General features: G+C 39.3%; 1 protein-coding gene across 2 annotated transcripts; it reads left to right on the forward strand.

The window, feature by feature from the left end:
* The first annotated feature begins 7,657 nt into the window (after window positions 1–7,657).
* Window positions 7,658–26,048, forward strand: spi1b (Spi-1 proto-oncogene b). Of its 2 annotated transcripts, none has more exons than XM_052063329.1 (5): window positions 7,658–7,816; window positions 20,313–20,403; window positions 21,362–21,561; window positions 23,189–23,339; window positions 25,286–26,048. In XM_052063329.1, exons 2-5 carry the CDS (start codon window positions 20,325–20,327, stop codon window positions 25,597–25,599), a joined length of 744 nt encoding a protein of 247 aa, XP_051919289.1. In that variant the 5' UTR covers window positions 7,658–7,816; window positions 20,313–20,324; the 3' UTR covers window positions 25,600–26,048. The 2 variants fall into 2 exon arrangements, with proteins under 2 accessions (XP_051919289.1, XP_051919288.1); XM_052063328.1 differs by lacking the exon at window positions 7,658–7,816 and adding an exon at window positions 19,012–19,808.
* The last annotated feature ends 293 nt before the right edge of the window (window positions 26,049–26,341 follow it).

Here is a 26,341-nt window from a genome sequence, read left to right on the forward strand (position 1 = left end):
AAATGGTTGAAAAAACGATTCAGTCCATCTGCCGAGTCCTTGTCCTTCTCAGTCAATGTATTTGGGCTGTCATATCCTGAGATGGTTTTCAGGCCCCTCCAGACACCCTGACATTGCTGGCCTGTAACTGGTCCTCCAATTTCATCCTGTATATCTTCTTCCCCTCCCTGATCTTTCTTCTCAGCCGAATCTGCACGGCCTTCAGCTCCTCTCTGTTTCTCGACAGAAAAGCTCTCTTCTTCTCCTTCAGGAGGGCCCTCATGTCGGGATTAGACCATGGTTTGTTGTTGGAAAAACACCGCAGAGTTCTGGTGGGTACGGTGTTCTCCTCACAGAAGTTTATGTAGTATAAGATTAAATAAGATTAAATCTTATTTAATCTTATATCTTATTACTGTATTTTTGAAGACCAAATGCTTGTTAAAGTTTGTACAATCAGTGGGATCAGTTGCAATGCATATATGTGAATGATAAAAGTAAATTGCACATTTTTCTAAGGAAATTTAAGGTGCTTCATGAAATGTTTTGTAAAAGATATGTTCATTTCAACTTTTTTCCGAATGTTCTCATGCTTCTTTAGACCAAAACAAAGGAAAGACATATTATTTTGGTTATTTATAGCAGAGTATGGTTTTATTATAAAATTTAATTTTAATGGTCTGTCCCACTAGAAATCTACTGAGGCAATTTGTGGCCCAAAATGTGAAACGAGTTTGACACCCCTGTTCTAGAGAGAGTTTGGTCCATATTACCTAAGCAGTCAGATTTGAGATTTAAAACTTTATTTTTTGAAATAAAAATCTGAAAAGTGTGGCGAGCAATCTTATTTGGCCCCTTTGCTGTCAGTGAAGCCAACTCACTCCAGAAGTTCAAAAGGGCAGTTAAAGTCCTAGACAGGAACCCAATGCACTTCCACAGAGGAACGCAATCCTGGAATAAGTTGCTAATACACTTTAGAGACTGTGGCAACTTTCCACTTAAAAAAACAAAACAAAAATAAACCATTGGCTAAAAATATATCAGACATGCACCCATTACACACCATTTCCAGACTCCAGCCCGTTCCAGTGGGCTTCTGGCCAATCAATTTGTAGCTCTAAGTGATTTGTCTGTCCTGGTCTTTTGTCTTTTAATTGAGTACTGCAACTGTTTGTAATGTCTCTTTTATGTTGCCTTTCCGATTTGGTTTTTATTTCTGTCATAGTGGTCTTAAACCTTTATGTGTCTCACTGTGCTATTTTAATAATCAGCCTTGGGACTATGGCTGAAAACTAGCATTTATGCTAAATCTGGCACACTTACACATTTTATTCTTGTGTTGATAAATGTGTGCTGTCCCAATGAAATAAATAAATAAATAAATAAATAAATAAATAAATAAATAAATAAATAAATAATGTTCCCTGATGCACGAGTCAACACTTTTTCATCACTATCCTTATTCCCCCTAATCTGGTGTACATCCTTTCCATCTCTGTCTGTCTGAACAACCTGTAAAGATATTTCCAACCAATTTTTTTAATGTCCGACATCACACACATGTCATCAAATGTCTCTTTTTTTGGCCTTTGCCACCAACTCCTTTGCCCGATGTTGCGTCTCCTTGTATTCCTATCTCCATTTCTCAGTGCTCTCACTGACCCACTTCCTGGCTAACCTCTGATATGCTTTCTTGCACTTTCTGGTTCTCCACCCAAGTCTCTTGGATCAACTTGGCTGTCATGGTACAGTCTTCTGTAAACCACCCCTGTCCACTGAAAGCCTTTTCTTGAATAGCTGCATGACACTCTTACTTTTTCAGCTTCCACTGCTTCCACATGGTTCTCTGCTCTGCCTTTGTCTTCTCAATCTTCATCCCCCCAACAGTTATTTTATTTATTGATTTCCAGCCTCTTCTGGAAGAAAATGTTCTCCATAGCCATAGCGATACTTTTGGCCAGGTCCACCACCATCTGTTCCTCCAACTTGCCAGGATACCAAATTTACACTTCTTAATCACCCGCGTTTCCTTCACCAACATGTCCATGACAATCTGCACCAATTGAGAGTCTCTTTTGACCTGGGATGGTCATAACTGCCCTCTTTAGCTCTTTCCAGATTCCCTGTGCCCCACAAACAAGTTCTTTGTCTGACAAAGCTTTTAAATGAAAAGCGACATCTGAAAAAATGACAGGTGGTGTGTTATTATTATATATATTTTTTTCAGACTGGTTTAAAAAAATTGGCCATGTCATTTGAATCCATATAACAACTTTTCCCATTCGAAATACAGTAGAATGCAGTCACCCAAGTCACCTGAAGTCACCTAGAAACAATTTAGAGTGTTCCATTAACCTGACATGCATGTTTTTGGAATGTGGGTGGAAACCAGAGTACCCAAAGATAACCCACTCACACACAGAGATGTCCTGACTGCCCACAATAGAAACGTCTCCCTTGTTGCAGGTGACAACAATGCTCTTCCATGGACAGTTTTTCTCATCCCAGCTGGATTGGTTCCTCTTTCTGCGCTGAGTCAACTTGCTGTGGAAATTTTAAGACACTGCACCTGTTGACACCACAGCACTGTTCTGATGGTGGCAATTTCTCTTGCGTTCCTGTTGACGATAGTCCATTCTTATTGCTAATGTGATTAATGAGTCAAGGATTTGAGGGTTAATAACTAATACATCCTGAGTCCTTTTTGAAAAGACATCATGAAGGGTCGTGGCCTTAAAGCCCTCCCAGAGAAATGTGACACCATAAATCCCACCTTGTTCTATAGCAGGGGTGGGCAAACTTTTTGGCTCGGGGGCCACATTGACTTCTAAATTTGACAGGTGGGCCGGGTCAGCGCAAGATACGGTACATATAAAAAGCTGTATATGTTGACAGTCCATACCAAAGCATTAAAGTATGACCATACTTTTTTAATGAGAACAGTGAAACAACTATGGTATATGTCCTGTGTGACAACACAAGCAACAAAGTGCAACAATATATTGTCCAAAAACTGCAGCATGCAGGACAGATATATGACAAAATCTAACAAAGTTAGTTAGTTACTATTTGCTACAAAATGAGACGAGTAAAAGACCTGGTGGCTTTCATTCCACTCACTTATATATATATATATATATATATATATTTTTTTTTTTTTTAACTAACACCGAATAAGATTATAGAAGTCATATCACGCATGTGCACACACGTTCACGCATGCGCTATGTGACACTCCAATACATTCAAGAACAAAATATGAAAGCGTTTGCGTGTGGTGGGGACCATTTAGCTGGCTATCAAGCATTAAATGAAACTGTTAAGCAGTCAATGAAATCTAGCGAGACAGTTTTTCAATGCCTTTGTCTTTTTTTACTTAATTGATTGCCTCAGGGGGTTTGGCCACTTGCACACGGGTGAGGACATCAAAATACGCAGGTTTGCTCAGCGGCAACTCGCAGCCAGTACAGTAAGCGGATGGATTTAAAATTGGTAAAAAGGATAAACGCTTCGGAAAATGGATGGATTGATGGTTGCAAGAACACCCTGGGTTCTGCCGTTCGATGCTGGTAGGTAAAGTAAGTAAATGCCTTAAACAAAAGGTTGACGCTGCGTTGCGGTTAGTGCGTATTTACATTCAATGTGTAAAAAAAAACTTTAAAAAAACATAAGTGAATTTGAGGCAAAATGCTTTGGACAATATATAGTGTAGATCAGGGGTGCCCATTAGGTCGATCCTGTCTACCTGTAGATCTAAGATAGGTCCCAAGTAGACCCGAGGAGTGTCGAGGAGAAAAAAAACAAACCCTTTGTGTGTCTTTGTACATGTTAGTAATATATTTTTTTGTGTTAATGTACACTGCACCCTAATCAACTTATCAGTCACATTTTCACCCAAAAAATATTTAAAAAATAAAATAAAGCAGGTAAATCTTGAATTTACGGTGGCGCGTGATTACGTCATCGGAAGTTGTCTGCAATTGCAGCTTGTGATCAGAACGGTTGCACTTTATCTTTAATCGTCATTATTCTCATTCAGAGTTTGCTTCGTGTACAATTCACCGAGGGCACGGGCAAACAATAGGAATATAGGAGGGCCTAGGGAAGCACTTTAAAACGGTACGTGTGAGCTACGATAGTTAACAGGCTGCCAAAGTGTGTTGCGTGCCTCAGTTTCAGGCTGTTTCTCATCATGGCGTGCAAGTGTGTGTGTGTGTGTGCGCGCACGCACGTGCCGGTAAGGGTAGACCGGGAGGTTTGTTGATCGAAAAGTAGATCTTCGATCCAAAAAATTTGGGCACCCCTGGTGTAGATGAAGCATGGTATAAGTGTACTTCATTTTCTATTATGCTAAAATTGGATGGTTCCGTTTTTGGACTATCTATGACATGTTTTTCGGCAAAAGTGTAATTAGTAATCCAAGCCCGAAATTATTTACAGCTCTGGCGTATTGAAGAGAGGTTCACACTCCTTGATCCGTTTAGTGACGATTACACTGACGGACGATAACCCACCTCTGTATGTGTTTTTTCTGTCATTTTTTTGTTAGTTTATTTTCTATTATTCGTCAGTCATAAGCAACATAGGTGTCCGTCAGTGACGCAGTGCTGTACCTTACGTAAGTCTTGATTGAATGCCCACCTCTGGCGGTCATCACAGTGGACAGCTATTAAAAGGTAGCTCTTTCCTACATGAACAAATCCCCCCCCCCCCCCCCCAATGCCTAAAAATCCAGATGTATGATTAAAATTCCTGCATGAGTGGATTTAAATTCTCTGGGTTTCCTCCTAGATTCCAAAAACATGCACGGACACTCTGTATTGTCCCTCAGTGTGACTCTTTAGTGTGAATGGTTGTTTGTCTTTGTGTGCCCTGTGGTTGGCTGGCAACCAGTTCAAGGTGTACCTCGCCTACTGCCCGATGACAGCTGGGAAAGGCTTCAGCATGTCCGAGACCCTCGGGGGATAAACGGTTTGGATCATGGATGGATGGATGGATGGATTTTAGGACACCCTCTAGGCCTATTTGACAGGGAATTTGCTTGAGTGTTTGATGTTTGTGGTTCATGTGTCAGTTCCTCTCTGCGCTCTCTTCCAAGCATCAACTTGACCATTACTGTTAATGTGTTCCCTACACCACAAGACAGCTGCAAGTTGTTTGAAATGTTTTCAAAAATAACCCACAATAGTTTCTGAAGCAGGGCGGCCCGGTAGTCCAGTGGTTAGCATGTCGGCTTGACAGTGCAGAGGTACCGGGTTCGATTCCAGTTCCGGCCTCCCTGTGTGGAGTTTGCATGTTCTCCCCGGGCCTGCGCAGGTTTTGTCCGGGTGCTCCGGTTTCCTCCCACTTTCCAAAAACATGCATGGCAGGCTGATTGAACACTCTAAATTGTCCCTAGGTGTGAGTGTGAGTGTGGATGGTTGTTCGTCTCTGTGTGCCCTGTGATTGGCTGGCAACCGATTCAGGGTGTCCCCCGCCTACTGCCCGAAGACGGCCGGGATAGGCTCCAGCACCCCCCGCGACCCTATTGAGGATCAAGCGGTTTGGAAAATGGAGTTTCTGAAGCAAATAGATGTGTAGCATGATCAAATGAAGCTGCACAGGTGACCAGCACCTTTAAAAAATCTTTTTTCTCAATGTGGAGTAGGCAAATTATTATATAAGGTTCTTATTTAACAATTGCCAAAGTCATAATGAAATGTTTTCAGAAAACAAGAAAAAACCCAATTTTTTTTTTTAGGAATTGGCATTCTTGACAATTTTAACAGAAAGCAAAAATGACTGCAATTATGCTGTGAGGCTATCAACAAACTGTATATATGTTGTTCTGAGTCACCCACCAATCATTCATTATTGTGTGGCCTCGTCATGTCGAACAATCCATTTTAATATATATTTGTCTTCTATTCATACAATCCTGTATCAAACTAAATAGATGAGGGGGAAATGCTACATGTTGTCTTGACAAAACATATGACTCTTTGAGATTTGGGCTGGTTTCTAATTATTAGAATGTTTGTTTCAGAAGCACATATAGCAGTTTTGTATGAATTGCTAATCCAAATAATTGGCCCTTTGAGCAAGTATGCAGGGCTGGTTGTGCACACAAATGAGTCAAGATAGCAGGTCATTGTGGAGAAAAGGACAAAGAAGCCCCCTGCTTCCATAGTTATTTTGCGTCTCAACGTATGCGGCCACTAGGTGGTGCATGCAATAGCAATTCACTGCACTGAGAGCAGGCAAGAAAACGTCACATATAGTCCATTAAAATGATACATTTAGAAAAAAAACAAGTATGGGGAAAGTTTGTACAGCATAGGGTGCTTTATGGCAAGCCATTTATTCCATATCCATCCATAGTGTTTTGCCATCAGACCTGCTTTTTAATATATATATGTCATATATATATATATATATATATATATATATATATATATATATATATATATATATATATATATATATATATATATATATATATATATATATATATATATATATATATATATATATATATATATATATATATATATATATATATATATATACAGTTCTTGATGTTTACTTGTCACATTATTAACAAATTTTCCTCTTCTTTTAAAAAATAGATAACTGTTCCAGACTTGGTCTAGTGAGATATGAAGATAAAAAGAGAAGAAAAAGAACAACAAAACACATGATTAATATCCGCACTGAATCATCCTTGTCTGGCTTAAGCAACAAGAAAAAAAAGAGGAACTTGGGTTGTTTAGAGAGATAGGGGCTGAAAGCCTTATATGGTATACATTTCTAAATGTGCATTTTTTTAAAGTTATTGCGACGTGAACATCCAGTAAACAGGGAACAGCGTATTCAAATAAACAAAATACATTTTTGGAACAACAGCCTATGCTCAATTCTTCGCACCTAGTTTTTGGTTTATCCCTTTTTATGCCTATGTACTTGAGTGAGTGTTTGTCCATGTACTTTGTGATTCACACATGTCTAATAATATCCACCGGCCTTAGCTGAGGGTTGGTGTCGAGGAGTCCAGAGAAAATGAGGAATCAGGAATAAGAAGTGAGAGAGCTGGATGTCCCCTAGCACGCATGTCAGGCAACTGTTCCATGTCATTGTGAAACAAATAATGGCCACCGAAACCTCTGCTGAGTGTCAGTCAAGGACAACGGTCTTCTTTGTGCGCTGTCCATCCACAGAAATTAAAGGCAATATTGATTCCACATTATTTTAGTTGATAAAAAAATACATATTTGATGGCAATGCAACTTGTTGGTTCATTTTGGAAGTCATGTCACTGCTACTAATTCAATTTTGAATTGCATTTACTCTCTTTCCGCTGTATCATTCATTCATTGTTAATTTTGTCATGACCTGGAGAAGATGTACAGTCGCACATCATAAAACCATCAATTTCACACACACAAAGGGTAGTCACTTGACCAAAAATCATAAATGTTAAATTAAGTGATTTTAAAATGTTCTCTTTTCTGTGTGTGCATACCATGAATTCAAAATACAACATACATATCTATTTGTAAAGTAACCATGCAATCATACTGTCTAATGTTCACTGTGGACTGACTGCCTGAAACAACATGTTCTGTAGGAAGTTTGTCACCTTCTTGTTTTAATAAGGAAGAAGAAATAGGAGAAGAAGCCTTATGGTACTCAACCTAAATTGGCAGAATTAAGGAAGTTTTTAGTTCCCCTGCTAATTCAGAGAAATATAGAAAGCTGCATTTTTCTACCACCTTTGGCAATTTGCTTCCAGTAGTTGGTGAAGTGACTTTTGTGGGAATATATCCGCTGTCCACTGGATGATTTACGCAGCAAACTGGTAAGACCAAATAACTTTTACTTTGAGAGACCGTGGGCGTTACCTTGGAGGGACACTCTGATCTTTTAGAATTACTTTGTCGATTCCACTGTCAAATACCGCAGTGTGTTCACACATCTCTTTTGTAGTGTTTAACCTGCAGCTTAATTACTTTAAAACCATATAGTTTTTTTCCAACCTAATTTTTGTTGTTCTTGTTTCCTTTGCATAATATCACACTTTAAATGACGATTAACATCCACTTTGAGATAATGTGAGTGACAACATCAGAGGGATTCAATTTAGAAAAGCCAGTTGATTAATACAGAAGGTTGCCTCGGAAGTGTTAAGTAATTCTAAATCAAACTAAATCTTACTTAATCCTCCACCCACCACAGTTTGATCAAACCATTCCAAAATGTCACTGCATTTAGAGATAGTGCAACAATGTGCCATTTTCAAGTGGGTTTACACACATGCTTGATGTTGGTAGACAAGTACAAGCACTGACAAGACTTTAAAAATGTTCGAGAAAAATCGAATGATAATGTAACAGTAAAACTCGGGTTTTAATATGATTTCAACATGTCACATTTATTTATTTATTTAAAACAGCATTTCGTAAGAATAAATGTTGAGCGAGGGTGATTACGAAATATGTGCACTACCACAGGATTTTTAAGAGTTTGGACATCAACCAGCTCTTAGTCTGGCTAAACTGATGTTCTGCTGAGGAGGAGCGCAACACTTCCTGTTGCGATGTTGCCTGTATCCTGTTTTCCACAGTCAGTGGTCATGCGTGTCATTCCCCTATGCAAACCTGCGTGGGCACAATCTCGTGATCCTGTGCTGTGAGGCTTCTGAAACTTCAACACGGGGAGACTCCGAAATGTCCGTGATAAAAACTGTCAATGTCAGCTGCATGGGTTTTGCAATTGGTTGACGATTGCAAAGTGACACTTATGGGAGCCATTACTGCCCAACAGGCTGTAAAGAAAACAAATACAGTGAAGTGATGCAATTGAAATGTTTGTCTGACAAATGTTAGTGCTTCTTAAAAGGTTTTTTGACATGGAGTTTCAATGAATCTTGCTCAAATGTCATTTGAGATGCCATGTCAACTACTCATCACTTGCTCGCAACAGATTTGTGATTTGCTGTGTATGATGGCTTCACTACAATCCAATATAAAAACCCAATTCCAACATAGTTTGGATGTTAATCATACATAAGACAGAATACAAAGATTTTCAAATTACGTTCAACCTATATTTAATCGAATACACAACAAAGACAAGATATTTAATGTTCAAGCTGGTAGACGTTGTTTTTAGCAAACAAACATGAACTAATATGGCTGCAACACGTTCCAAAAAAGCTGGGACAGGCGGCAACAAAAGACGGAGTAAGTTGAAGAATGCTCATCAAACACCTGTTTTAAAACATCCCACAGGTGAACAGCCTAAATGGGAACGGGTGGGGGCTATTACTCAGTCATTCATTCACAACGTGTGTCTAGTTTTATTGGACTTAACTGCAGCATTTGATACAGTGGATCACAGTATTCTGCTGACTCGTTTGCAGCACTTGGTGGGCATTGGCGGCAGTGCTCTTGAGTGGTTTAGGTCCTATCTACCTGACAGGACAACTTCAGAAACCCAATGTCCGTAATCGCGCTACAACTTAACACTCTACTATTCAAAGCAAAGGCCAGCTATCAACTACACCCAGAAACGCTGCTGGCTTCTCCGGGGCCGAGCTCATCTAGAATGAACTCATGCAAAGTGGAAAAGTGTTCTGTGGCCTGACAAGTCCATATTTCACATTGTTTTTGGAAATCCTGTCCCCTGGGCTAAAAAGGTATGGGCGCACACAAAACACAAACCCGAGTGAAGCAGTGTCTTATTGAACAACGTTGACGCCGTCCACAAGCGAGTGAGCGAATGAGGAAGCAGGTCAGAAAACTACTGGGCTAGCCCATCAGTCATGGACTGACATCTTTGTCATCCCATAAGTCACCGCCTCACGTGATTTGGTGTCATGTGTGAGTCCACATTAGCTAGTGATCTAGCAGGCGAGTAAGCTCCTGGGTACACATGACTAGAAACTCTGTAGCCCGGATAACACAAAACACATAACATATGTTTTTCGAGTTGTAAGCATAGCTTGCTTGCTAACTATTGCAGTGGTAGGAATGGGCCAAGTCATCATGATTATTTTTAAGGAACTTGCAATTACACCAAATAACCACTGACGCTCATTACTTATAGTATAAAGTATATGGTGGGGGAGGGTCGACTCTTGCCAGAAACTCTTTTTAGTACTACATTATTCCCAGTCTTTGCACGTATATTGTCACGTGAGGAGCGGAATAAGGACCCAGGAGCAGACATGACACGGAAGATGAAAAGTAAAAGTCTTTACCGATGAAAGTACAAAGTAACTCCAGCGAGCAGGGCTGGATGCAGAGGACACGAAAGAGAGCTGACGCTGGTAAAAAGCTCAATGTACTGACAACTTGTCACTGAGTAATCCAAGTTTATCTACTGTGAGACATCAAGCCTATACGACAGAAAAGCACAAAAGAGCCATAGCAACTGAACAGCAACTAAAAGGAGGAACAGTCACAACATGTTTTCTGCAATTCTCTTCAAACATATATAGTGCTTTCAGAAATAGATCTCTGAATTCACCTTATAGGTTCAAGAAATCTTTAAAAAATAAAAGTGTTGTCCCCCCTCCCACTATAACACCAATGTAGGGATATTGGATATTCTGATTCACCCTTGTGTTTTTAGCAAAAACCAAGCTTCGAATGGTATATGCTGCCTCTTTAACAAATGAAAAATAGAAGGATTCTGGAAACTTTAAAAGTAGACTTCTCTGACACTGGGCAGTTTACTTTTCTTTCTAAAACCCAAAACAATTCAAAGTTAAAGTTTAACACTCAAACCATTGCCACAACCATCCATCCATCCAACCTTCCGTTCATACATTCCAAACCAATTGTGTATAGCTTCTTCTGTTCAGCGTTTCGGGTGGGCTGCAGCCTATACCAATTGGCAATAAGCATGGTACACTCCCTGTAGGTATGTAATGGACATCTGGAGGCAAACCACACAAGCTACGCAAATGGGTCCAGTGGGTGCCATCTTAGAGAGAAAATTTGTTCCTTCTTATGTAGCGTTAAGAAAATGTTGGTCATTCATCATCAGCGACACACCAGGGGTCACATAACAAATATGGTAGAGCATTGCCTTGTTAGGGGTGCCCCAGTGGGCCAGTGGTGAGCGCGTCGATCTCACAGTTCAGAGGTACTGGGTTCGATTCTAGCTCCGGCCTTCTTGTGTGGAGTTTGCATGTTCTCCTCGTGACTGCGTGGGTTTTCTCCGGGTACTCCGGTTTCCTCCCACATTCCAAACACATGCATGGCAGGCTGATTGACCATTCAAAATTGTCCCAAGGTATGAGTGTGAGCGTGGATGGTTGTTCATCTCTGTGTGCCCTGCGATTGGCTGGCAACCGGTTCAGGGTGTCCCGCGCCTCCTGCCCAAAGACAGCTGGGATAGGCTCCAGCACGCCGCGCGGCCCTTGTGAAGAGAAAGCGGTTGCAAAAATGGATGGATGGATTGCCTTGTTCACAGCACATTAGCGAAATCCTGGTTTGTTGAAAATGGATAGGAACTTAACCCGTGCCAGGCTGTCAGTATCACATTCATTTTTGCATGTTAAATTACTTTTTGAAAGTAATCGATCGAACTGGGCACTCACCTCTCCTTCCGGCCAAATGGCAATTTACAGATCGAATTTGATTTCCGGATGGTGCTGTGCTGACATTGGCGGCAACAGTATATGATGGCAGAATAAGGTGGTATACCAACTGAAACAATGTGATATGATGAGAACAGCCGTTTCAAGTCAGCGGAGTCACGCACCTACCATTAGTTGGCTAGATATGTGGATCCGACCGATTTGTAGCTTGTCATTGCTGAATATTTACCAGTTTGGTGTAGATTTGTTCGTAAAATAAAATGTGCAGAAGGAGCTAATATCAATGATTTGGAAATTGTGTTCAACCTATATTTAATTGTCCGACTTGTGTGCAGGCAGCGTGGGATTGATTTCCATGCTGTGACGCTGTGGATGTGAATGGTTGTTTGTCTCTATTTGTGCCCTGGAAACTGACTGGTGACCAGTTGAGGGTGTAGTCTGCCTTTTGCCTGGAGTCAGCTGGGATAGGCTCCAGCAACTCCCTGCAACCCTGTTCAGGATAAGCAGTGTTGAAAATGGACAGAGATGGGAGGAATGAGAGGAAACTGGAGTACCCATGAAAATCCCACCTAGGCATGGCCGGAATCGGAATCCATCCCTGTAACTCTGCCGGCGTGCTAACTTTGTCCCAAGGTGTGAGTGTGAGCACAGATGGCTGTTCTTCTCTGTGTGCCCTGCGATTGGCTGGCAACCGGTTCAGGGGGTCCCTACTGCCCGAAGAAGGCTGGGATCGGCTCCAGCACCCGCCACGACCCTTGTGAGGATAAAGCGGATTGGAAAATGGATGGATGGACTACTAAAGGGTCATGCATTTCTTATGAATTTTCATTTCAGTACAAAAGTGGAAAATACTGGCAATAGCAACCTGCAAATGCAGGTGAACATTGTGTTTGCACTATTCACATTTCAACACACTGCCATTGAACCAGTTTTTCGCTTTTTGTCACTGTTGCAGTGAAATAATATTGAGAATTTGAGAGCAGAAATTGGTGAAGTAAGTCAATGTATTGAACACAATTCTATGCAAGAATGCTGTCACTTTTATACACACATTCGGGTGAAATACTGAAAAGTATTACCAAGCTGACAACAGATTATTTGCATTCAATGTAACGCTGTAAGCGCACTGCTTTTTAGCTACAAGCTGAGCCGCCCTAATATATTGACCAACAGTGAATAGGGTGTCCTTGTTTCTCAATGCAATGTCGCCTGCTGTTGCATAACTGACTTCTTTTTGACCTGGTCTATCTGCCTTTGTTCAATGTACTGTGGTGACCAAATGTAAAAACACTCAGCCCTTCTGAAGTACAAAACTAACTCTACCCTTCACATCACGGCAACTGTATGGCAACAGTAGGGCCTGGCTTGGGTTGACGGACCCTGATCGAAACTAATCAAACACAATCTGTACAGTACGAATCTGCAGTGTCACGTTCATGCAGAAAATGATCCCACAGATTGCTGCAGGCAAGAGGGCCACACTTTTAGAATCCACCAATAAAAGTAACACATTCTGAACATACATTAGCTGACTGAGCCCCCCCCCCCCCCCGCCCCCCCTCGAAAAACCATACCAAGACTATGTACACTACAGGGTTGGATAGATGGATATTGTTACTATAAATGTCATTCATTTGTGACTGATCAAATGTGATATCTTGACTGTGTCTTTCAATGCATATTATCGTCTTAATGAAGGACATATGAAGCTAGTGATAAAATTAACACCCCCTGTCCCCCAAGCTGGCCCCCCCAAACCCACAAGGGTAGCACAAGGCACCGTAACTGTTTGAATGTTGCAACAATCTGCAGAGAGCTTAATCTTGTCACTGTGGATAGAAAACTGAGAAGTACATCTTTTAGAGAACAAACCAGAAAATAATGCTTGGTCACAGCCACTGCTGCCGAGTTACAATTCTGTCAGCGTGTAACTTACAATATATTGGGGAAAAAAATGGAATCCATAGCGCAATGATTACGACGCCCCATTTCATGTTGGAATTAACAACCGCGGATTATGAACACAACGTTTTGAGCGTATCACTGCCCTGTGGTGAACATCTTATCAAAATGTCAACAAATCAGACACTGAACTATTAATTACACTGATTATAATGTACTGTAAATGCAATGCTTTGATGTGAGCTTTGAGGCAACAATGATCTTAGAGCTACTGTATTGTCACAAGCCATGATTATACTCCCACTTAGACATAACATAGGACAGCTACATGGGGCCCGTAGCAATGGATTTTGGGGCAGATGCAAAATTAGGATTTTAGGGCCCTCTATTTCTGCCAATCATATTTATTATTGATCATTTATGCACCTTCAATACACTTTTTGCAACAAGGTTACGCTGTAGCTTGGCAATGTTATTGACATTATCGTCTTTGCCCATGCATAGTTTTTAATCGCAAAGGAAGGACATTCATCTTCTAGAGCCTGATCAAAAACATCATAATATATTTACTGGAAAAGGGTCATCTGGTGTATTATTTTGTCTTTAATGACTAATGAAGTCATCTGCAACAATAGTTTGCCAGTGCAAGAACAACAAAAAAGTAACACTTTGTTTTCACTTTTGTACATTTTATTTTACTTTTGTACATTTGTATTTCACATTGGTTATTTTGTTTTCCTAATGTAAATTTGTTTTAGACTGGGGGGCAGAAAATAGTATTTTGAGAAGGAGTGAAGCTCTGTTGGGTGTTGTTGTTGCCAAAAAGTGAACTCTGCCAAACTTTTGATCTATGTGTTTTATCTTTTCTCTTTTTTCCGTCCTCCCTTCTGCAACAGAGAAAATGACCAAAGAAGACATCCAACTCTTACAGTATATAAAATCAGGATCATCCAAACACTGTGACATCTACGTGGAATCGTTGTCAGACATTCATAGAATCAAATCCGAAAGAAAAGTTTCCAGTTCCTCATTTTACTCTTATGCCTCTGTTGTTGTGCGTTGTGTTCTGCACAGTTCACATGAAAGACGTTTCATTTAAGACACCGTTATGGATGGAATTGTACTATTTTACCACGAGCTTAAGCTATATTTTGTGTGCTTCTGTGTGTATTCTATGAGTGTATACTCTTACAATATTGAACCATTTGATGTTTTCTGCTTTCAGTGACATAATTTTAACCAGTACATATAATAATAATAATAATAATACATTTTATTTATAAGCGCCTTTCAAGACACCCAAGGACACTTTACAATAACAAAAAACACAAAATGTTGATATAAATGGACCTTGTAAAAAGCACTATGAATTAAAAAAAACAATTGTCTAAAATGATCTTCTACTCTTGATATCACACTCAAAATCCAACCTGTATGCTTTATATGATGTTGCCAATTCTATCAACGGCTTGTAAAAGTTCTCACTTCAATTTACAGTGTTCAGTTGTTTCTTGAGAGAGATTTGCCAACACTTTTGCACAAAAGTGTTGCAGAGTTTGTCCGAAGCCATGATGAGTCACATCTGGAGCCAACAGAAATCTTCCATGTGCTTTCTGTTATATCAATCCCATCATTTGATGCCCTTATGTAGCATATACTGAAGCTATTTATTCATATATTTTCATCTTTGCAGCAAACTTAGTATTTACTCACTTTACAAACAAAATTGATGGAGAGGGTCGAATAGAAGCACTCCATTTTACGCACGACTGAATTGATATCCAAAGTAATTCAAGTATTTTAGACATTTAAATGAACTAACAATCACTAACAATCCTCATCTGGGTATTGTAGCCCTTTTAGGGACGGCGGTTACAACAATGGACAGCTTATCATGTAACCAGGTTACAGGGTGCATGAAAGGGTTAAACTCAACTTTTTTTTTTTTGGTTATGAATTTTAGTTAGTCATGGAAAGGCCAGACTTACAACAATGCGCAATAATGTTGTCACTATCAGATCGCAGAACACCTTGATCACGTAAGAAAAAAGTATTGTTTTATTTATAGTAATCAATTTGTAGATAATCATCATCACAAACACATACCAAGAGTTCTGCTGTAAAAAATTGATTGCAGAAGTATTTCCCTTTAAAAGTGTTGTATCAACAGCCAAAAGGATTCTATTTAACATTCATTTTCTTCCTAAATTTGTTGAAAAGCTCAACCCAAGATAATCCGCTCATCTGACAGGTGAGTCATGTCAAGATTCTGATAAGTGTGTGATTATTGCGGTGGTGTTCCATGGACCCGTGAAAAGCCAGCTCTAAACTATGCAGACATCATTTCAGGGAAATTCTCAGTACATTGGAGAGGCCGCACAAACACAGACCACGTGTAACGACACCACACTATGCCAGGTCCGCCACAGAGAACATTTAATATCATACTTTATTTCTACAGAGTCAGAAACCTTCATCAGGATGAATGTTTGTTGGCTAACCGGGGTTCTTAGCCTGACTGTAGTACTAAATGTCGCTAAATCATGTGGACATCGCACTCACTTGCCTGTCGCCGTCTTCACAGATGAATGCCAGTTTACACTCTGCTGGACAGACGGCAGACAACTGGTATGGCATTAGGTTGGCAAGGATCTATCCACAATTCCTGGAAGCTGAAAAAAACAACCTTGCAGCCAGCATATTAATATTCAAAACTATTCCAATGGAGATGGCGCAATGTGTGAATAAAATGTAAATAAAAACCAAATCTTTTTTTCCCAATTCTTTTACAACCTATATTCATTTGAATGAACAGTGAAACGTTTTTTAATGTTCAAACTGTGGAATGCCAATTTTATTTTATTTTTTTCCAAAGAGTCTCACATTTCGAATTTGATGCCTGCAACACATGACCAAAAAACTCAGTTGTTCAAAAGCAAGTCTGGGGTGAGGTTCAGCAATCTGTGAACAACTAGTTTTTAACCCTTTATGCACCCTGTAACCTGATAACATGATAAGCTGTCCACTGTTGTAATCACTTTCCGCGAAAGGTTTAAATGACGTTTCTTAATTTACAATTGCCAGGAATTTTGAGATTTCATTATCTCTGTTCCATAATATCATCCAAAGATTCAGAGAATCTGAACAAATCTGTGCACAAAAACGGCGAAAATCATGGCCATGACCGTCGACCCGTCAGGCGGCACTGCATTACAAATATCATTGTGTAAATGCTACTGCCACATTGGCTCAGAAACACTCCAGAAAACCACTGTTCGGTAACACAACTTGTTGCTACGAACGCAAATTCAAACCATGAAAAGCAAAAGTCATACATCAACCTCTGGGACGATCTCATCTGAGATAGACTAAGTGGGCTGTGGTCTGATGAGTCCACATTTCAGTTTGTTTTTGGAAGCGATGGACATTGTTTCACAACTCTAACCTGGGCGTGGGGCCATTCCGGACCTCAAGGGCCACGATTTGTCATGTTTTAGAATGGCTCCCTAACACCGAGTGCAAATGATCAGCAAATTGTCAAGCTCTGCACATACGAAATAACAATCATGATCAGTGGACTTTCCAGTTTGTCATTAGCGCAAAATTTAAAAGCCAGCACCTGTGATGGTAGCGGGTGTATTAGTGCCCATGACATTGGTTACTTGCGCACCATTAATGCTTACACACATCAATAGTATTAGAAATAATACTTGCAGAAAGCTATCAAATGTGTGTAGGGAGATTGATTAAAAAATGTATTGAGTTGATCCTTAGCTGTGGTATGTATTGCTGGTGAATGTCTGTGCCACCGGACTTTTTTTTCATCGCTTGTTAGTCAACGTCTACCCACAACTGCACTGAGTGCTTCTGCTCCGAACACGTTCCCTGTTGGTGTCGACAAACCTTTGGATTTTTCTTAAAGAAAAACGAGATCACTCTAAAATGGGAGTCATTGAATAGAAATGTGCACAGGCCACCCACTAATTCCAATTTGTTTCATAATTTCAAGTTATACAGTATATGTGGTCATTTGTCTTTATTATGTTTAAATGGTGGTCCCTCACAATGCGTCAGTGTGAAACATCAACGGGAAAACAGTTGGTCCATGGCACAAAAAAAAAAGGTTGGGGACCACCGATTGAAAGCACTTGAGGCACACCTCTTGTTTTTTTTAATATATATATTTTTTTTTAATAAAACTCCAAACATGCAGTCAGTCACAATCACAGTAACGTGAAAACAAATATTGGATCTATAAAATAAAATATATAAAATAAAAACTCATGCGCTCCACTACACTTCAGGATTTCCATGCAACTTACGCTGTCAATCACTCCCTGTTGCAATCATTAGCAAGATACTTGTGTGGGAGTGTCCAAAGTCTGGATGTCTAGAAGTGTGCAAGGTCAGTACGCTGAAACGAAAAACAAAAATCCTAATACAGAAAATGAGAGAATATGCCCTATTATGCATATCCTTTGGTTTAAATTGAATTTGGAATGCTGAAGTATCCCACCATTGGCTGGTAACCAGTTCAGGGTGTCCCCCCCCCGCCCACTGCCCAAAGACAGCTGGGATGGGCTCCAGCATGCCCGCAACCCTCCTGAGGATAAGATGGATGGATGGTTGAATGCTGTAGTTCAGCGTTATACCTTTTACCAAATATTGCGTTTCGGAAGAATTTTATGAATAGATGTAAATGAAAAGTAACATTTTCCAACCAAACTATGGAAAGCCAAACATTGCAAATTCATACAGCCTTTCGAGAGAGATGATCCCCATTCAACAAATTAAACACCACTGAAAATGTGAATGAATAATTTTGGCCTCAATTGTTTCTGGTTTAGTCAATTCTAAATTGTGAACTACTTTAGTTGGAGACAAAACACTCAGTAATATTGTAAAATAATATCTAGAGTGTGAAATTATACCTTCCACATATTGCTGTGACACAAAGCCTATTTCGCTAACTTTGATTTTCACAAACTTGAGGACATTTTTCAAAACTGCATAAATACCGCAAAGCGTTTTTTTTCTTTCTTTCTTTTTTTTTTTTTTTAACCGCCACAAATTAATATTGCCATGCTTGTGTAATTTAAACAAAATGGAATGGGAAAAACCAGCAGGAATACAGGCACATGTGTTGCAGTAAGCCCACAGATAGCCACAATTACAAAGAGCAAACTGGACAATAACTCTGAATAAAGCAGACAATAAAAAACAAATAGTGCACTGATTAAAACAGGAGAATTGCAGACTGGACATTTATTAGTTGCCCATGGGTAAAAAAAAGTGGTTATCAGTCCTTTGGGGTGACATCCTCACAAGCCAAGGTATGCATGTTTCTTTGTTAAAAGGAGGTAGCGAGCAGGGGTTATATCCCCCTTTGGCATTTTCTGAAACCCCCGTATCTCCTTTGTGATAATCAGAACCTCCAAAACTGATACTGTCGCTTCATCTTATCTTCCAGTCATGTACGGGTATGTGTGTGATTATATGGGTGTGAATGTAGTTTGAAGTGTGGAGGGGTAGGGGGGGGGGGGGATTAAAGTCGAAGAATGGGATATAGTTTTAGTCTATAATTAGGTGTATCTTAGTTGCTGGTTTCTTGTTTGATTGTTGTTGTTGTTGTTTTTTTTAATGACGTTACAAAACAGTTTTGTAGAAGCGATGTGATCAAATGCACTCACAAAATGTAGTTGGTTTTTCAAAGCGGGTGCCATTTAATAACTGAGCAACACAAATAAGGAATTTATACAGGGCATCTGGGGGCACTTTGATGGCAATCATATATTCATTGCCTCAAAAGAGCTTTAACACGCAAAGAAACCAAATCATCTTCTGAACCGTTACATCTGACTTCAATCATTGTCGTGTATTAAGTGGCCCTTGAATGGGAGACACGGTCACTGATGATTGGCCACCAAGGGAGGTGGCAATATAGAGCCGGTGATAAATGTGAAGTTTTGCAGGCTCCCCTAAAGCAGTTGACGCACTCTGTTGCTCCCACCCACACCAATTTACAGAAGTTAAAAGTTCCTTTTTCACTTTGGTTGGCCAAGAGTGAGCCCTTGCTTATTTTCTATTTGTATTTGATCCTATTGAAGGCCTCTTGGAGTGGTTGGGCTCACGAGAGTAAACTATACAATAAGGGAGACACAGAGGGACATGTTTTGGTTATCGTTAAATGAGAGGAAATTTTGAAACATTGTGCAATGGTGCTGCAAAAGTTTTGAAAGGTTGTGAGAGCTTTTGGTCTGCAAGGTGTCTGAGCCCACTTGTTGGAGAGGAAGCCCCCATGTTGCATCCCTACAGAATGGAGAGTTACCTCATTACACCTGTAAGTATCACATATTTCTTTTCTTTTAATTGTCTTCCAAAGGCTCTGAATGTCCACAATGTTAATAGAAAATATCCTACCCGCTCTTGATTTTTTTTTTTTTTTAACTACAAATGTAAGAGTAGTCCCCTCATATTTGAAGAATTACCATGAATTCTACTTTGTTTGTGTACAGGATGTCAACTCTAACAGCCCTATATACTACAGGCGACATGAAAATGAAACTCCAAAGTTCTTGAGAGTTTCAGAATAGCAGTGGCAAAAAAAAAAAATTAAAAAATCAAGAAACCCTGATTTGTATTTATCAAACTAAATTTATGTATATGTACATAGTTAGCATTTTCTTGATGAAATACAAAATGAAATGGATTTTGTGAACGTGCGACCAATACAAGAGACGTTGAGTTAAATATACTGACTCCAAATAAACTTTGTTGTTTCTTATGTATGTTTCACCTATGGCTTTCACACCTGATGGTGTTCTATTTGAATGTGCTCTTCTAGTCCTCAGAAGAAATGTATGATCCCGAGATCTACAGACATCAAATTCCGGATTATTATAATCCATATGTTCTGGATACAGAGATGCAGGCAGGTCAGTTTTACTCCTGGATTTTATGCTTTTAGATATTTTTTTAAAGTATGATGACATGTGTCTTGTTAGGCAGAATTTTAACCGAAATATATATATATATATATATATATATATATATATATATATATATATATATATATATATATATATATAGTATATCTATATATATATATAGTATATCGTATTAACTAAAATATTCTTAATGAATTAGAAATAAACTTTATAACCTGTGATGAGTAATTAATTCCATTTGGATATGTTTTTAAAAGTTTTTAAAAAATTAATCATGGTTAAAAAAAATAATATTTTTTTGAAAATAACCCTTATAACCTGATGAGTAATTCCAATTGGATATGTTTTTAAAAGTTTTACAAAATTAATCATGGTAAAAAAAAGAACATTTTTTTGATGATTTTTTTTTGTTTGTTTTTTTTGCTGTTGTACATGAGGGCAATACGATGCATGCAGCTGAAGCGCACAGGAAACAGATGCTATTTTTTGGGCTGCTGCACCTACAGACGCAGAAAAAGAAAAATCGCCCCAAGGGGTTTTGTTGACTTTCTCTAGTCAAGTCAATTAATAGTTTTGAATATTCCACCAAAACAGACATAATGAAGTCAACAGCAAATAAGTATCCCTCTCGTCATTGTGTCTGAAAAAAAAAAAAGATTTCCCCTCAATGTAGCGCGAGGGAGTACTGGTGCAACGAACATGCTGACAATATAGTTTTATTCTTTTATAGCTTGCACATTTGATATTACATTTCATGAACCCAATATTTTAAAAGGAGGCATGATCTTGAATCTGACAGCATTCATTCAATAGATTGAGATGTATAATATTCTTGTCAAACACCTTCCTTTTTCCATCTAAAATCTCACTGTTGGTTTGAATAAAGGTCGGTGTTGTGATAACTCATTCTGAAGTAATCACATGTTTCATTGTGTTCTCTAATTAGATCACTGGGACTATCACGGCGGTCACAGCCATGTACACCCGACAGAATTTGAAAACCTTCAAGAGACAAACTTCACAGAGCTACAAAGTGTGCAGTCCCTGCACCCACCCGGTCTCATCCGGCACGAGGTCATGCGCTATGATCCAGAAAATCTAATGGATCCGAACCTCGGGGCACATTCTCATATGTTACAGCAACCAGTAAGTCCTTCTGTCAACAAATCAGTAAAATCATATTCTCATCATAAAAACAAGCAACCCATTCACACACTCAAGTGAGAGAGCTTAAAAAACAACAACAATGTGCTGGAAATTTATCTCCAGTCTGTTTATTTCTGTAGTAGTTCATGAAGATTGCTGATTTTCATGCATTCATACTCGTTCCTATTGGTTGCACAGAGCTGTTGGGGAAACTCTATTGTGGACAAATGCTACAAGACAAACGCTCAGAAGAGTTAGAACACACAATGAAACGCCTCAGGAGTCCCAATTTGACACATGTTTCAGTGTTTCTGAGTGCATTAAAACAAGTGGGAAATTTCGAGAATAGTATGCTTTCCTAAAACAAAATGTTTTTGTCATCTCCGCTGATCTCAGAAATGAACCTTTTTTTTGGGGGGGGGGGGGGGGGATTTGTTTAAAATTAAGTCGCCTTTGACAAAGTCAGGAATTTTACCTTTGTATTTTATGAAAGCTTGAAATGATTAATTTTACAACAATTATTTCTTCTAAATAGCAAAGCGCAGACAGTTAAGACATTTACGGTTACATTATAGCAACACGACACAAAGGCTTGAATTCAAATTTTCTTGTCAATCTCTTTGTAATTTGATTCCACAAGTATTGTCTTAAATTAGAAGAAAAGTCAACACTTTCATTGTTTCAGTGAATGCTGAAGTACTTTTATTTAACAGAATATTGTGCTTACAAGAATAACCCCCGCCGCCCAAAAATCAACTAAAACACGTGTAACGGTTTCTCTCGAATGGCATTACTTTTGTTCATCTCTTCTCAAGTTGTTCAATAATGCGAAATGCAGAAAATGCGTGCAAGATGTCGTGGGATATCATTTTAACTTTACAGCAAGACACCAACTATTTGATTTTCTTCTACTTTAAAATGTACGGATTGAATACACAAAGGATGGCAAATACAATTCAACTCCAATATTTTTTGGCAATTGCTGACCACGAACAGGCCAAGGTTCGTAGGAATGTTAGACTCACTCAATCTCAATCTATGAAATATGAAAACATAAGGAGCGGCTTCATTCAGTTCTTGTCACACCGCCGCTTCAGCAACAGATCGAACACAGACTAAAGCTTTCTTTTATCATCCTGACAAGACAGCTTTGCAATGAGTTAGGATGCACCGTGGAGAATGCGTCAACGTGTCCGCAAAATGATCCATGCGGAAGATTAGACCGTTGGAGATGTTTGTGAACTGTGAACCACTGTGAACTGTGAGCTCATTGAAACTCGTTGGTGATTAAGGCTATATAAATAGATTTGACTTGGCTCTGGCCTTTCTGTGTTGAGTTCACTATTTGAGTTCTCCAGATTTCCTCCTACAATCGAGAAACACTCGTCTTAGCTTAGTTAAGGATCTGATGTAATGCCATCCCAAGTCCACTTCACCTGTTACCTTGACACATAAAATAATTAGAAAGTGCATGGATAGAATACATGTAGCAAGTATTTTTATTGATTTGTTTTTGGGGCAGTTCCTCTGGTAAACATTTATAACAGATCCCTTTATGTCATCATATTGTTTAATGAGACGCATTGTATTTCTGGGTACTGATGGGACTTACTCTCCTGTTTTGAAGGTCACATTCTTCCCCCGAACGGTGTATCCTCCACATGTGTCCCAACACAGCACTGATGATGAAGAGCACGGACGTCAAAGTCCCCCCCTGGAGGTGTCTGATGAGGAGTGTCTTCGAGATCAAGTTCCTTACGTCATACCCGGAGAAATGGGTAAGAAAGCCCATTTAAAAGCGCACGGAAACAAGATATGAAGAGAACACCACATGAAGTCAATTCCCAAATGTTCTTGACCAGAACAGTCCATACAGCTCCACCAGCCGATACACGGCATTTTGATTCTGATTGCATTTGTGGCCGCCACCTGAGATGGATAAAAATTGGTGGATTTTGCTGCTTAATTCCTAGTCCACAAACCTGATATTAATCCGGTTGATATGTTGATACTAGGATAGCCCTGTAGAACATGTTCTCATAAACAAAATTTGGGGGTTGACTTCCCCTTTAAGTACATCAGGATAATGTGTCGAGAGACTATATGAGAGCTGAGAATGTTCTTTACACCTATTACGCAAACGTCATGGAGCTGATTAGTCTTTCAGTTCATTTGATTAATTACCATTAATCATCATTTTAATTGTCAGGCAATGCAGCTCAGGCCCAATTAGCTCATTAGATTTCTAATTGAAATGTGTTTGCCAGTACAGAACCAATGGGAGAAATCGTATTGCATCCGGATCGGGTTTTTGCTCTTCTCTGTGGCTAACTGCGTTTTGCAGACGATAGCATGTGTGCTTCTTGTTTCGTCAAGCGACAGGAGATGACCTCACTGGACATTTCACAATTGCTCAAAATCTTTGCTTATCTCCAAACTTCTAAAATAGTGTCAGGACAATGTATTTTTTTTCTTTTTCTAATGACTAATCAGGAGACTGAGCAGTTACGTTGTGTGTGTGTGTGTGTGTGTGTGGCGGGGGGGGGGGGGGGGGGGGATAACTGCACTACTCACTATTGTAGCTGTGAACTTTTAACCACTTTAAAATTTTCCCCATTTTACTTTGATTTTCATAAATTAGAACATATTTATATAGTGCTCTTGTACACAGAAAAAAATAGTGCTTTGGATTTACTTGTACATCGGTTGCACGTGATTCAAATGTGGTAAACCGATGTCATTTTCCCATGCTTACCTAAAAACAAATCACATGTTTGTTTAACACATTTTAATCTTGCGCAACAGAAAACCAAGTCCTTTTTTTAGTGTTGGTATTCAATGCTAAATTTTGTTTTCTTCTTATGCTCTCTATTTCTCTGTGTATAAGGGCTAATAATTACAAAATGTACCATTATTCATATTTCTATGCCGGCGATGTAAAATAAAAGGCAGAATAATCAAATGTTCTTCCATTAGAGGGCAGAAGGTGCAATAAAATGGTGTAATCACTTGTTGCAAGTCATACACCAGATGCTGCTCACATGTACTCAGACAAGTACAACCAAACAAGTTCTCAAACTTCTTCTGGACAAACACGAGACAAACTGCGGTCTCAACCCAAACACTTGAATGTAAAGGTCAAAACGCCCAAGACCTATTAAAAACATTTTGGAGAAAATGTCACTGCAATTAACTGACTTGATGCTCTTATAACTGAAAATAATTTGGCATGTTTTAAGACTTGTTGGTTGGGTGACAAGCCTACCAACTGAGACCTCATTAATTGAGCCAATGCACGTCAAGCTATTGGAAACGCTTCAATTACACCATACGTGAATTTTTGTAGCTACACAAATGTAGGAACATTTTCTTGAATTTCAATTCAATGCCGACAAGTTTCTGTGGTACGTCATCTATTTCAGATGTCACACAATAAATCAGGATGCGTTGCAACCTAATGTCGGCAAAACCGTCGATATTCCTTGAAATTGTGATGTAGGTACTTTACACTCCACTCCGAAATGTTTTTAACTTGACATTGCGTTACTCAGTTGCACATGCCAAGCATTTCTTTTGCCTCTATACACTCTCTTCAGCTATTATGTTGTTCCTGCATATAAATGTCGTGAACGCTGTCTTGGATCGATCGAGTGAGATCAAACTCAAGTCTTGCATCATACGGAAGAAGTAGTAATTGTGCAACTTTTGTCGATGTTTCCCAAAGGCAACAAAAAGAAGATTCGTTTGTATCAGTTCCTGTTGGACCTTTTACGAAACGGCGATATGAAGGACAGTATCTGGTGGGTGGACAGAGACAAAGGAATGTTCCAGTTTTCATCCAAACACAAGGAGGCCCTGGCACACCGCTGGGGAATCCAAAAGGGCAACCGCAAAAAAATGACCTATCAAAAGATGGCCCGGGCTTTGCGCAACTATGGTAAAACTGGAGAGGTCAAAAAGATCAAGAAAAAACTGACCTATCAGTTCAGTGACGAGGTCCTCGGGAAGACGCATTTGGAGAGAAAGCCATACATGTAGACAGAAGACTGAATTATGCAACTCAAGTGGTACATTTGATTTCTACTGAAATACTCAATGTCACCATTCCTTGTAAATAGCATAGAAGCGTGACAGCTATCCGGAGGGAGCATAAACTGGGTTACGCTGTTATTACACAGCTCATTTATTTGCCACATCATAGAAATACAGCATAAAGATACATCTAGCCAGTGTATGCCGTCCATGTCTACTGCTTTGTCTATTCAGGGATGTGGGAAAGGTGGAGCCGGAAAAGTGTGTGTCCAGCAAAGTATCCATGTGGAAACAATGCCATGCCTTCAATATGAACTACGTAACCTGTTATTTAAAGATTTGAAATTCCGGACCTGATTCACCGATACATTTGTTCCATGTGGGATTTTCTTTTGTTTTTTTTTACAACACAATACAACTGTTGAATCACGAAAAATGCAATAAACATTTTTTTTTCAATCATGAGACAATGCTGTGTAAATGCCACATGCTTTTTGCAAAGTACACACGTGGGACAAGAGAACATAATTGTTGTGAAGAACAGTGCATGAATGAAGCCCTACTTTTCTTCATTTAAGCGTGATATTTTTAAGCCGCCTGAAGTCCAATACGCAGTGTGTAAATTGTGGCCTCTGGTGACCATCGCTCAAAATGACGTTTGTTCACCTCACATTAAAACTGAGCACAGATTAACACCGGTAAATAAATAAATCAATAAATATTTTTACATACGTACAGTACATACATA

The sequence above is a fragment of the Hippocampus zosterae genome, chromosome 4, assembly GCF_025434085.1.
Source record: "Hippocampus zosterae strain Florida chromosome 4, ASM2543408v3, whole genome shotgun sequence".
In the NCBI taxonomy this organism is placed as follows: Eukaryota; Metazoa; Chordata; class Actinopteri; order Syngnathiformes; family Syngnathidae; genus Hippocampus; species Hippocampus zosterae.